Source organism: Ascidiella aspersa, chromosome 3 (genome assembly GCF_963924565.1).
Source record: "Ascidiella aspersa chromosome 3, kaAscAspe10.2, whole genome shotgun sequence".
In the NCBI taxonomy this organism is placed as follows: Eukaryota; Metazoa; Chordata; class Ascidiacea; order Phlebobranchia; family Ascidiidae; genus Ascidiella; species Ascidiella aspersa.
In genome coordinates, this window is record NC_139449.1 from 3,572,970 (window position 1) to 3,587,837 (window position 14,868).

The following is a 14,868-nucleotide window of genomic DNA, read 5'->3' on the forward strand; positions in this document are numbered from 1 at the left end:
AAACAGCAGAAAATCAAAAAAGCATAAATAAACTTTCAATTTGTTTACGTTTACTATTGCAGTATTTTGTTAAATTTTTGGTACCAATTTTACTAAATTACAAAAATGAAATTAGAACTTTGCTAACCCAGCCATAAAAGGGTTACGCTAACTAAAACCAACATTTGCAAAGTCAAAAAATTTCTTAAGGGAAACACTGCTTTCAAAAATCGTAAAAGTTACTGATTTATCTCATTATAAGACTTTGAACTTCAATATATAAATGTTAGCTCGGATCACTACAGTTTTATACCCTTTCGTGAGACTTTCTGGCAATGTTTTTCAAAGTTAAACTAACAGCCGTTTTTGCTTCCTTTAAGCGATGTAACCTGAACAGTAACACGCACCTACTAAAATGTAAAGGAAGCGGCATGACCTAAAAGCATATTTGACGAACCTATAGATAGCCTCAACCAGTAAATGTGACAGCTACCCAAGCCTGTGCTGCTTTTCGTGTGCTGGTTTCACACGCTAGTATTTCTAAGAGGGTAAAACAGTAGCTCCCAAACTTTTTAGCCTCCAGCACCCTTAAAAACAGGGTAACTATTATAAGCATGTTGAGAGAGGTTACTATGTATCTTACTAAACCAGTGTTGATTCATAATTACTTAAGTCTTCCGGAAAACAATACAAAAAGCAATTTTTTTACGTCAAAAAGCAATTCTTTTTACGAAGTCATTTTGCACTTCCAAAAATATTTGAAAACCTATCAAACGAGAAAAATATAGTTTCCATTAATTCAAACTGTCTTTTGGCACCTTCAAGCAATAAAATAACATCCAAGTGTGCCGTGGCACCCCAGTTAGGAACCACTGAATTAAAGATAACTCAGATAACTCAGTAAGACCAGGACTTTAAAACATCTGCTCCGAAAGTGCTACCAACGTAGCAATACCTTAAAATCAGCTTAACAAAAAACGAGCAAAATCAGGTCCTTGGCTAGAACTCAAACAAGAAGCGACTGAATTTTTTAAAACCTATTTTTATTAGTGCACTACTGCACACGCTAAGTGTAAACAAGTTTTTTCAGGTAACACACTGACAATTCACTTCCTATAGGCCGTATTGGTAGGCAATGACTAAAACGGGACATTGAATCTAGGTCGATAAACAAGACATTTCATTTGGAAAACAACAAAATCTTGTCCGTGATTACTCGCATTTCCGTTTTAGAGCAGTTCTGCTAGATTTGGGACGTGCAAAACACTTCAATGGCGTTCGAAATTCGAATGTAAAATACTGACGCTGGCTTTTTTGAACACATTCAGTGGCAATCTCTTATGAGTTCTGCACAATTTATGCGTAGCATAAATAAATTGCAAATGAGGCCAGTATTACAAGTTAAAGACAAATTTTATCTTAAGTCTTTTTACGGGGATGGTCAAGAACCCTACAACTTTTTTACAGCAACTATAACTAGTTGTTAAAATTGAAATTGCAAGGAAGAAATAAATAGCAGAATAAATATAATAACTTGGCCAACTCGAACCCAAACGTTAACTCGCACCCCAACTAAAATAATGTAAGCAATATAAACCCCCGGACGAAAATGCGGTACGATTGTAGACCAGCGCCGTTTTTACATTTAACACAGCTTTCAGCTTTGCATTATATTTTTTTTAATTTATCACAAAGAGCTAAATGCGCACTATGACGCAACAATGTGAGTAAACTGGAAAGGCAATGTGAACAATAAAACTATTCTAGTTTTTTGGTTGTGACGTAACACGGAGACAAAAATGCAAATGATCCCGTGAGAAAGAACAACATACGATATTGCGGTTAAATGGGCGAATTTTTAAATGTTGCTACAGGAAAAAACAGAGCACTTTAATAAAATCAAGTGACTTTGTTTTAAAACTGGCGCCAAACAGGGTTGGAATTTTGCACCCACCCGCTCGCCAATGCTAAACCTTAGGCCTAAAGCAAAAATTAGCTGCTGAAATCAGATCTACTGGACTCACTTTGCGACAAATGATGTTAAACGCCAATTACTGAAACTATTTTATTGCATAAACCGCTATAACGATCCACGCTTGCGCAACTACATAATTAAACAAGCACATGATAAAAACGTGCTACGCATTCAATAGTCTGGTAAGCAATCGGGACAGGCCATACCATGGCTATATACACGCAACGATACAGAAAAGCAGGTTGAATTATTATCAAAACAATTTTTTATGACGAAAATTCGTAGATATGTGTTTTTTGGCAAGTATTATTTCGTCCGGGCGAGTGCTGATTGGTAGACACTCGCCAGTAATCTTAATTCCAAATCAACCTTGCCAACAAATTTTATGTGTGTTTTAACCTGGCAGTTTTTCATTAGAAAATACGCCAACACAGTTCATCCGGTTAACCAGGTAATTTGCTATTACCGTACTTAGTTCACTATAAAGCAGGGGTACTTAAACATTTTTTACCGCGGACCCCTAAAATTTTCTTTTATCTCGCGTGGACCACTGTAGGGAAAAAAATTGAAAAATGATGTCATAAATTGACGTCACAATACAAATAGACTTCATAAGTTTGCTGATTTTGCTCCACAAACGTGAAAGTGAAATGGAGTCTAAATACATTCAGTGCAAACCCGTTTTATTTTTGATTAAATTATTTTCTTTAAAAATCTGATTACTTCTGTAATATACACTAATATTTCAATTATACCTTCATGGACCCCCTAAAACTAGTTTACGGACCCCCAAGGGGTCCATGGACCCCAGTTTAAGAACTCCTGCTATAAAGGTACTTAGTTAACCTGTTAATCCAATAGAAATAGTTAATTTGATTTCCCCTCCTAATAATCCCACACCAACGCAGTTTGTATCTCACCCATGAAAATCGCAAAAGTATCTTTTTACACAAGTAATTTTACCAACTTAAACTCACAAACGTAGAACTAAATTAACCCAGTAATTATTACCTAAAAAAGACACAATTTTCCTGAATAAATTATCTGTTATTTTTTAAGAACTACAAACAATTGGACTTTTCTATTAAACCATGCGATTTTTTTTTCGGTAAAATTCAAATTACGCAGTTCATCTGCAGCTACATGCGATAAATGCAACTGTTGACACATTTCATGTTTTTTATCAAAAGCGCAACCGCGTTAATATGACGCGACAAAATCTCAATTCCAAAAAAGGAGTTTGGCGATGTGCAAAAATCATGAGTAAGTTTAACACACACACACGATCAAAATTCCCCGCAATAAAACACAATAGAAAAAGCACAAACAACCAAACAGTGTACATTTATCAAGCAGGGGTAAATGCGGGCGTATACACGCTTGACCGCAATTTAACTCATATTGGGAAGTTTATTGGTGGTTTGAGCTCATGATTAATGCGTAAATAAACGATCTCCTCTCAACAAAACAAAGTATGACAAATTACTTTCAATCAAAGTGCTATAAGGTCAGTGCTAGACAAGCATCGAAAAATATGTGCTTTAAACGGTTTCGACACTGAACCATTAACTATCGTATCTGCCTAAATAAAACAAAAGACAGAGAACAGTATATCACCACTTTTTTGGCGGCGACCAAATACTAAGGCTGTTGAATAACTTTCCTAAATTTTGCTTACACGACAAATATCTGATAACTGCATAGCAAACATAGCAATTACAGCACATTTTCAAGCTCCGTGCGAATTTTTACGTGATTTCAGTGCAAGCATTCAGCTGTGGAGTCAATAACCCTCATACATATATCGAGCAAAATGCTAATATTTTTATGTTCCCATTACGTCACATTTCCTTTTAAGGTAAAAGTTTTACCAACTTAAACCGAATATACTCCCTCTATAAGAATAGCTTCATAATTCCACACTAGTTCGTTTTATGACAGCACGACTCGCAACATTACTTGCGATATGACGTCACGTTATGACGTAACTAGAACTTACTATTCAGTAGTAAAAGTATTTCGAAAAGGTCCGGCCGGCTTTCTGGTAAAAACATTGCTAAAGGTACGCCCTACCGATAAAAAAATGTTCTTTTTCAAATCAGATAATGTTCTTTTTTACTAGGACAACTCGCCATCTCCCTAAAACAGTGATTCCCAAACTGTGTGCCGCGGCACACTGGTGTGCCTGGAGAGATTGTCAAGTGTGCCGCGAAACTTTTTGTAATTTTGTAAAAGTATTTGTATTACCAATAGGCATTCACGCAAGAATTTTACACTTAAACACACACTATCCATTACCAGGTATTAGTATTGAGAAATTTACGTATAGTTTGTCGTGTGTTGGGCGAATGTAAAATTACTCTATTGTTGTTCTGTTAAAAGTGTGCCGCGAAATAGCTAAGATTTGTTTAGTGTGCCGCGAGCCAAAAAAGTTTGGGAACTACTGCCCTAAAAGTATTCAAGCTAATATTAAAGTTGCATATTTGTGCAAATTATTAAACAAAAACCTCAGGTTTCCTAATATCGCTTGTCTTAAGAGGTCGTTATGACGTAACCTTCGTGACGTCATCTATGAAAGTTGCAATGCGTTTCGCAGTGTTGAAATGACTTAAGTCAATGATGCACTTAAGTCACTGTTTTTAAATGACTTGACTTGACTTAAGTCATTTGGGCAAAATGACTTGACTTGACTTGACTTAAGTCTTTTGAACAAATGACTTGGGTTTGAAATAAAACGAGTATTTTTTTATAAAATTGAGCTATTTGCCCAAATTTTTGCACAAAAAACAAATTGCTTGCTATATGTTCCGTTTTCCTTATTTTTTAGTTCAGTTATTGTTCATATTTATGCGAGTTTAAAAATTATAATGTTTAACGTTTTATTTTTACGACAAGGACGTGACTTGAAGTTGACTTGCTCTAATTATGACTTGACTGGGACTTGACTTGCGCAACTGATGACTTGGACTGGGACTTGACTTGTTATTTATTCAAAAAGACTTGACTTGGACTTAAGTTATTTAACAAATAACTTGGCTCATTTTGAAATGACTTGTTTACAACACTGGCGTTTCAGCAAGAAAAAATTATTCTACTTTTAACATTGAGCTTCCTTTAAAAAAATGCTCCCTAGCCAAAATCCTAATCCGCCCAAGCTTAACGGTGTCTATATGAAGATAGCTTTACTGCTTTCTACAGGAAGTTATGCACCGACTATTAGGCAGCACACTGCAGCTGGCGTAAACAGGCTAATTAATTAAAACTAAAATCGATTTTTTAATAGAATCAGCGGTTGGCAGCAGAATAACGTTTTTTCCGGAACGCATTAAAATTTCTAAAGATGACGTCATAAAGTTACACCATAACAGGACTTTTAAAAACTAACCTTCGAAAACCTAGTCTATCGTTGTACGTGAAAACTTGTTTTACCGGAATACCGTTTACTATTCCAGCTTAATTTTACTACTGAATAGAATAGAATAGACTTAACTTCTACGAATCCAGTCAACTTCTGCTGAAACGTTTTCCGGATGCTTTTGTGTATTGTATGCTTTAATCACCCCTACTTTGCTGAAATAAAGCAACAATTAGCTCAACATTTGTAACATTTTTAAAATAAAATGGAATTTTTGAAATGTGTAACCGAAAAGGGTTTCCTACTTGCACGGAAAACTGCAACATTGACACATTTTACACCTATAGTCTTAAATTAAGCATTAAAAAATAATTGAATTTCATTTTGACAATTTTTTCCTGGAAATTTTGCTGTGCCAATATGGGCGATCGATTGCATAACAAAAAATAGCCGGCTGCTTTCTCCTTATGATAAATTGCTAAAAATAAACAATAAAGTTTGAAATTGATTCCATATCTTGCCTATTTAAATTAGGTAAGCAAGTTACACATGAACACTTTCTTAAATTTTGCAAGCAAGACAAAATATCTGATACTGACTATAGTAAATACAGCAATTACAGCAAAACAAAGCCCAATTCTAAACCATTGTTACAGAAATTGTAGCCTGTTTAAAAATTTTAGCAAAACAATTTGACCTGTAAATAAATAAACTGACCAAAAGAATGTCTTTTTCAGCAAACGTTTACTGCCCAATTGCGCGTGCAACTTTAATTTTGCTTGAGCGGAAATAAAGCATCAAATTACCAGGAAGAAAACGTTTTGTCTCTGCCAAAACTTAACGTAACACGATTTGCTGTGCAGTTACACGCACGCAGTTTGTCTGTTTCTTGTTTTTGCAGGCAGAACGAGTAATTACTTGGTGAGGCTCAACTAGAAGCATGTTACGAGGGTGCTAGGTATATATATGTTCAAATCGTGCCCAATTTTACATGCTAAAACGTTAACCACAGTCACTCAATTAAGCCTTAAACGCTTAACACCGTCCCTCATAGGGGTGAACGAAAATAATGCTATTAGTTTGTTGATAAGTTTCGAATCTAAGTCTGTTTTCTTTGTGGTTTTTTCCATCTATTTGTAGAGTGGTTTGATTTGCAAAACATGGCGAAATGCACAAATTCATGCGGCATCTACTTTCAAACCAAAACTCTCAAATTCATCATTATACAACCCCGGGGGTGAAAATGCAAAAATTTTCATACATAAACGTTTAAATTTCTTACTCACCGGAACGCATGGCAATGTTTACGGATGACGTCACAAAGTTGCTTCACCACAAAACGTGATAAAATTTTAGCACAGTAACCTTATGAAACCTAACCTTATCGTTCAAATATGCAACTGAAATGTTGTATTTTATTCTTTTAAAGTGAACTCAAGGAAATTGCGACAAAATTCGAGTCTAAAACGAACACTTGTTTTACCAGAAAGTCGTTAATTCGGGTTAGTTCTGGCTAACTTTCACAACTGCAAACAACCCGCTACATCATAGCCTACACAGCACTTTAAAACAAGACGAATATCTCTTGCGTAAAGCTCTATTTTTAAGTGTTGCAATGACTTAAGTCAATGACTTGACCTCAGTTCACTCAACTAGGTCTTTTGAACGTAATGACTTGACTTTACTTCAGTCTTTTGGACAAATGACTTGGATTGATTCTTTAAGTGTTTTCATTAAGAATTTTTTATCATAAAATTGTGTCATTCATCTTAAGTTTCGCACAAAAAAACAATTGCTTGCTATATGCAACGTTTAATTTTTATGATAAGGTTTTGACTTAAATTGAGTTGCCGTTATTATTACTTGAATACTTTTAAAAATGACTTGACTTTTGACTTTTTCACAAATGACTTGGCTGAGACTTGAGTCATTTCAAAATGCCTTGTTTAAAACACTACCTTTTTCGTCCCCACGTCACCGTCATTTAACACGAGCGAAAACAACCTCTTCAAAAAGCCTTAATTATCGGTTCGACCCGCATGTTGCCCTAATGCAGTTTCAGGCTACAGACCAAACCCTTGTCGCTCTTCCCGTCTTTCGACGAAGCCTAAACATAGCAACGCCCCTCTTGCCTGCATGCTGGGAAAGTCGTTTCAATAGTTAATGGATCATCGGCTAACGCTGTAGAACTTATCACTTAACACCTTATGTTTTTATAAGCATTTTCTGCAGGCTGTGCGAAATGTTGAATGGGAAAAAGACAGGTCGTTAACAAGTCATTTTGAAAAGACTCAAGTCCCACTCAAGTCATTTGTGAAATAAATAAGTCCAAGTCAAGCCTTTACAAAACAACAAGTCAAGTCCCAGTCATGTATTGTATAATGACGGATTGATATGTAAAAAACGATATGCTGTCAAAATGAGTAAATTCTCCGATTACAACAATAATTCAAATAAAAAGTAAAAAAAACAACTTAAGTAGCAATATAATCGTTTAACGTGTAAAAATTGAGGTAAAGAGCTCAATGTATAACAAATGTTAAATGAAAACACTTAATTTCAACTCAATGAATTTTACTCAAAGACTTCCACAAAGAATCAAGTCAATAATTTTACCAAAAGCACTTCAAATTAAGTCAAGTTATTTACTTTAATCATTGCAACAATGAAAAAAGATAACCGTTTCTGATACGTGTGAGGTCAAAACCTAAAGTTTTACCACATTGTACTCAATAACAATCTATCAGCGCCACACTTTCAAACTGAAAAAAGCACACTTTTTAAACCCAAGAACAACGACTGTTGAATTAGCAGAATAGATCGAAAAGATGTGCCTTTTTGGTCCATATTAACCCGATACTGAGGCCTAATTTCGTCACAAGCTGTTCAAAATACCTTATATTACTAGTTTAATCAACCAACATATGGAATATGGGGTGCCCTAAAATAAGCTTTTTTCGTTTTCCGAACTCCGTTACTGCATAAACATGAATTTGAACGACAAAGCGAACCACATTTTCAACGCCTATCTACTCTTAGGCGAAAAATCGAACTCTGCAACGCCTTTCTGTTAAACGCTATGCGTGACGTTCCTTAGAGCATCCGCTGAATTTTTTCGTAAATTTCCAGTTGTGCTTACCTATATGCACTTGCGCCTAATTTTCAAAGTTGGCTTGCTCGCAAATACATTGTTATTCCAATACTATTCTTTTCGGGATGTCCGGTACTCTTGAAATTCCATTCTGATACAGATACCCGATATTTTGGACAAAAACTTTTCGCGATCCGATAGCGAATGACGTCATTACTAAGTTCAAATTAGCAAAATGGATGATATTCAATTTTCAGGGGTAATTTATTTAAGGTTTTTGGGCCACATTTTTTTAGCGTTCAGAAGCTTACATACAAGCTGTCGTTAACTATTTTTGTAAATTGCTGCGTTTGATCACCAAAAATGGTTGGACACCTCCCTGGTATCGGCCGAGTAACGATACCACCATTTAGCATCGGGTATCGGTCCGGTCTGGCATTATCGGACCTTTCAATTGCCACATGCCTGCTATATGAACAGAAAAGCAAAGCCGCACAAAACTAAACCTATAATGAATAATTATTATAGTTACAGAAGTAAAATCGATAAAATAAAACTTTCTAAACGTAGTTCACCCAGTATTCGTAGTTCACCCAATACACACAATATACTTTAATGCTGGGAATCGTAACTATCTCTGATTGTCATTAAGCTTTTTTATAAAAAAGAAAGGTTTTGACACCGAGCTAAATTGTGCACCGCGACTAAAACGCACATTGGGTAACGATATAAGATACGGATACCTCCCTGCTATTGGACCAAGTAGCAATACTACGGCTTGGCATCGGGTAACGTCTCGGACCCGAAATTATCGAACATCTTTACTGTTAATTGTCCATTTTACAGACATTCTTTCAAAAATAAAAATTACTGAGTTAAATTTCTAACCTTTACCATGTGGATTATATGAGTCATAGTTACCGTGGCGTCATTCAAAAGTTAATTAACACCGATACCCATAGTATCGGACGAGTACCGATACCACCTTAGTATCGTACGAGTACCGATATAACTAGTATCGGACGAGCACCAATACCACCCTGATCTCCAACGAGTACCGATACCCCTGGTATCGGACGAGGACGAGTACCGATACCCATAGTATCGGACGAGTACCGATACAACCACTATAGACATCGGGCATCGTTTCGATAATTATAGGACATCCCTACTTTAGTTCTACTGTTGGCCCAAGCGCTCGAGCAGTTTCTAAACACCGTAAAGCTCTTTTGCTTTAACCTCGTTAGAAAGCGGCGGGAAACGTCGAAAGGCGATAAATCAAAAAGCCGGGTTCCCGGATGTGAAGCTCGCGCGTCGCGGAACAATCGACGTTGTGTCGTAACAATAACAACTCTTCGAAACAACGGCAATAAGCGATTCCATTAGCCGTGTTAACTATAGGGGAGGAAAAGTTGTTTCATAACTCGACTCAGTCGCGCGCCTACTCGAATATGTATTTCCGGTTTGATAAATTACGCGCTGAATACTCGATTACTTTTGTGACGTATTAAAAAAAATCATTATTTTTGTGACGTATTAAAAAAAATCATTACTTTTGTGACGTATTAAAAAAAATCAATCCAAGAATTTGCAAAAAACAACTGGATTTTTAGAATTGTTATAACTGCGGCAAACAAGGCCCTTAAAGAATTGTAAAAGTTCTATATTTACTCGATATATCCGTACATTTTTACTTACTCGACATGCTTCCTATTATGACGTCATTCGCATAAACTTTAGGCCAAGCTAAAATACCAGTATGTAAATAGGCCTGGTGTGTTTAATTCGCTGTAAATTTTGATTGTCGAAGGACAAACGTCGTTTCAAACCACAAAGAATGTGAAAATCTGTTTGTTTTGAAAAAAATGACTGGTTCAATTCATTCTGTATGGGACGTCGAAATATATAAGTTGTTCGAGCCTTGCTTTGAGATTAGAGAGTCATCGGAAGTCCCTTTGAACGTTGGAACGTTAAAACAGGTTAAACTAAGATGAAAATTTAAAAAATTCCCGACCTCAACATTTTGACTGTTGTCAGTTCTAAAATTGTTTCTCAAACGGTTTATCAAAAAAACACCTTCCTAAGTTTCAGGCTGCCTTATTATCGTCTACCAAAAACAGAATGCAACTTCTTTTGCATAGTATACATAAGTTTTTCTTTATCAAACAAGTCTTTAACAGAGGCCATGCAAAAATATGGTTCTCAAACCGCGGGGCCTCTGCTATTTCGAAATTTTAAGCCTATCTCCAGCCCTGAATCTTATCGTTTCAATTTTTGGTACTCTTGTAATAATTTTAGATCTACAACTTTGCATGACATCAAAACACTATGTAATTACAACGTCGCCGATTTCAGACACTCTTTATATCTATATCGACTCTATTAAATCATTATGAATCACTTCTACTTTCAGCAGTCACAATTGAAAAGCTTCGCTCTTACGAAAGCAATTGTGCTTTAATGCAGTGACAAGAGTAACATACGTTTAAATATAAGCTCATCTCTGACATCAATTTATGTAAATACGAATAGTAATCCTATTACTTATTATTACATTTGGTAAGCCGCAAAAAATCTATGGTCAAATGGGTTTGCTCATGACCAAACAGTAAAACTTAATATAGGCCTATATAAAAACTCGTGTACAACAATTATCCGGCTATAAAAATCTACAAAATGGCTATAGCCATGTTAATTGACAAAACGTATCAGCAACCAATATCTTGAAATACTACAACTTAACGGGATAAAACATGGTGACATTTTCTGATAGTGACTTGATTTTTGCCTATTTTAATTACGTAAATACATAAGCCCTTATATCTATGATATGTCTTAGTCAATTTTGATAAAAATTTAGTAGCCCCGGGGTCAAATTTGAAGGGCCGAATAACTGTAATGACTGGTAATCGCGGGCCTGATAATTGGGCTAATCAAAAATTGCAATCCTGATGAAACAGTTTGTTTCAAACTTACTTGACTTGATTATTATTAAGAGAAGAATACATTAAAAAATATTTACTAAAATTCATAACAAGCTTTATGAAATTGTCGTTGTGTTAACATTTCATAAAAACTGAGCTTAAATTTAAAAGTTAATAAAACAGTTTGGGAATATTAGGAAAATTTTCCCCGTAATAAAAGAATTAATCCGACTGGCCAGATTTGGCCCGCCCGTCCGTAGCTTGGTGAACCCGTAACAGCCCAAAGGCGTCCCTCGTCTTGTGCTGCTCGAAAATAAAGTTTATTTTTAACTTAGGCGTTTTTCGCTTTCCACTAATCAATTGCAGCATCTTGCTCCAAAATATTTTTATGTCGTTTTCACATTGTTCTCCCAAATAATTTTTTTAACAAAATAAAATAGCTGTGTGGTGTTTTTATTGTTACTAATTTGTGACGTCGCGTTTTGACGTAACTATATGTGAAGTAATATCTGAAAAATAACTAAGGTAGATCTTTTAAATTTTCCCGAGCGTTACATTCAAGAAAATATAGTTTTGAAATAAGACTTAATTTCAACTGAATAATCGAATTGTTACTCGACTAATTTATTGTTTATTATTTGACACAGGCTTAGCAAAATAAGTTGACCGTGGCTGACATTATTTAGGAGTTTCTTGTTCATAACATTGGACAACAGCTACTTCCAGGTAGTGATAGAGAGGCATAAGAATTACTTATGTCAGTAAAGGGCTGGACTGAAAGTTTAACTTTTATTATAATGCTTTTTCTTTGTTAGTTGAATAATATTAGGATTTTTTATATTGTCCGATTAATTTCGTGCACAGGACATGCCAACTTTATGATTACCAGGTTATGATTTCTATGATTGGGAAATAAATTTTTGGACAAAAATACATTTAACGTTTCTATTACCGTTTTAAGGTCATGCATCAGTGCGCAGCAAGTAAAACATAACTTAGTTTTAAGAAAATGTGTTTTATTAATTTTAATAAAACGTGCGTTTATAAGAAGTTATGTTATTTCCTGAGGGGCATGGTTTTGCAATTTATGTATTAATGTTTTAGATTAAAATTTTCTTTAAAACTTTAGCGTTGGCAAATTGTTTTACAAAAACATTGGCGCTGTTCTACAAACCCACCACTTTTCTTTTCTTCAGACGGTTTAGATTGCTAACATTATTTGGGTTAGGGTTTGGGTTAGGCTGGGTCAAGTATTATTATTATATTAATTCTCCCCTGATATATGTGTTAATTGCAATTTCAAATTTGACAATGACAACTTGTTTTCCACTGTGGAAAGTACGGCAAGTGCACCCGCGAGTTTTTTTCAACCTTTCAAAAGTGGACCCCGAAAAAAATCTGAACTGCCCCCAAAATATGTAAAACGCTTGTGTGACATACGTTAACAGTACAATGTACACAGAATGCATAGCAAAATGATACACCTGGAAATTTAAAAAGTGCACCTGGAAATTTAAAATTGCACCAGAAGTGCACTTTTTTTACCTTTGTTGCACCAGGTCACCCGGATTTTTTTGGTCGTCCACCTGTGAGATCTCGTCGAGATCTGCCACACTTTACAGATTGACGTGTTTCGTTGCTGTAAAAAAATGTGTTAGTTTTAGCCTACTTTTACATGAGGCAGATGGTCGGTGAAAATCGTTGTTTCTCTCTCTCCAATGTAATATATGAAGTGTTTCACTGCAAGGTAAATGCCAAGTAACTCGCGTCTAAACGCGGAATACTTTTGTTGAGTTTTGTTGAAGGCTTTTGAGAAAAAAGCTAAAGGTTCTAGACTCGCCGAAAATAGTACATATGAAAATGTGAAATATATTTTGTTATGTCTGCTTTTTTGAATGTTGAAATTCTGGTCTAGTTGTAATAAATATCTTGTAACATTAAAAGTACAAAAAATAATTTGATACATTGCAGACTGTTAAACCAACCAAAGTTCATTTGAAAACACGCTTTAATTGAATGTAGTATATTCTGAATATACAAACGGAATACTCAGAATGGATGGAGATGTGCCCTCCGGTGTTTACGTTGTACAGCGACTCTTGTCCGACTTCAGCTTCTATGTCAGTCAAAAGTTGGACAACCTTCTCAAAGAAAGCAATTTGGTAATTTAAGTAACTTCATACTTTTGGATTGTGTTGTTGTATCTAAATTTATTTGTCACAATTCTTGTTTGAAAAAATCATATATTTGCATTAAAATATACACAGCTTTTATAAAATTTGAACTGAAAAATAATTAGTTAGTTAAATTCCATGATGTTTAACTCAACCATAACTGGCTGCTAAATGTTTAAAGTCAGTGTTTTTTAAAAAGTCTATAATTTCCAAGTATGAAGTCATATGAATGAAGTTCCTAATCCAGTTAGTGACATACTTACTGTGATGGTAAAAATCAATATATATGCAGCATGAAATTACTTTAAATTTTACACTTGCCAAGTGGGCAAGTAAATTCCCTACGGGACGTAATAACACTTGTCAATCATGTTAGCAAGCTTTTGGCAAGCCCAGCATAAATTTTTAAATTTGTTTTAAACAATTATTTATCCTTCTTTTTTTCTGAGCGCTTACTTAGCTCCTGCATTGCTTGCCAGACTATTGAATAGTACTTTTTTACCATTTTCAATTCACTTGTTTAACTTGATTTTTAATGTTGCACAATTTGTCGCAAATCAACAAATTGATTCTGCAAGTTTGGCAACATCAAAAACTACTTTCAATTGTTGCCAGTTTGGCCCAGAGTGAATTGCACTTCCATTGGCGAGCGGCTAGTAAAAAATATCAACCTGCAACCATCTTAAGGGGCTATAAATGCATAAAAATGCACCGAAATCCATCGCAGACTAACAAAATCGGTCTATAAAAGATGCAGACAAGACAGGCTAAAAAAACAAAACAACTAGCTTGCTGTGAGGTTTGAACTCACGACCTTCGGTCATACCGGGACCTTTGCTTTACCAACTGAGCTACACAGGCTTAAATTGCATAAAAATGTATATATTCGTATTTGATTAAAGATCTACCATTCTTTTTTCTATAAGATTGTTTTATATTTCGTTTCAGACTGAGAAACAGCTTATGAAAAGTCTTCAGCGCGGTGAAGATGCACAATTCGATCAACTTTTGTGTGCAATGGGATTAGTAGCAGAACACTGCCTCTCATCATTGGTCGATGTCCTTTTTACATGGTATACATCAATTTATAATCTGTGTGCTTATTTGTTTTGTATTACGATTAGGCATTTCTCGATAGCTGAAAGAAAGTTTTACTGGACCTATAGCCATTACTTTATTAAATAGAAATCTTATTATTCTTGTTTTTTTACCTTTATTACTTTTTTTTAAGTTGCATAAAATTTACCACAAACATAGTTATATACATATACGTGTGTGTACACAATGTACATAATATATATATATCTGTGTGTGATTATAATCTGAAAATATATTTGTTTATATTTAGTTTAAATAACCTAATTAAAACT

The 14,868-nt window shown here is 35.0% G+C and overlaps 1 protein-coding gene across 1 annotated transcript in view; it reads left to right on the plus strand.

The window, feature by feature from the left end:
• Positions 1–13,378: 13,378 nt before the first annotated feature.
• Positions 13,379–14,868, plus strand: part of LOC146158137 (protein furry homolog-like) — a 63,783-nt gene continuing 62,293 nt past the window's right edge. Inside the window, 2 exon segments of the mRNA XM_083383806.1 lie at positions 13,379–13,486; positions 14,447–14,571. Coding sequence (XP_083239932.1) covers positions 13,379–13,486; positions 14,447–14,571 — 233 coding nt within the window.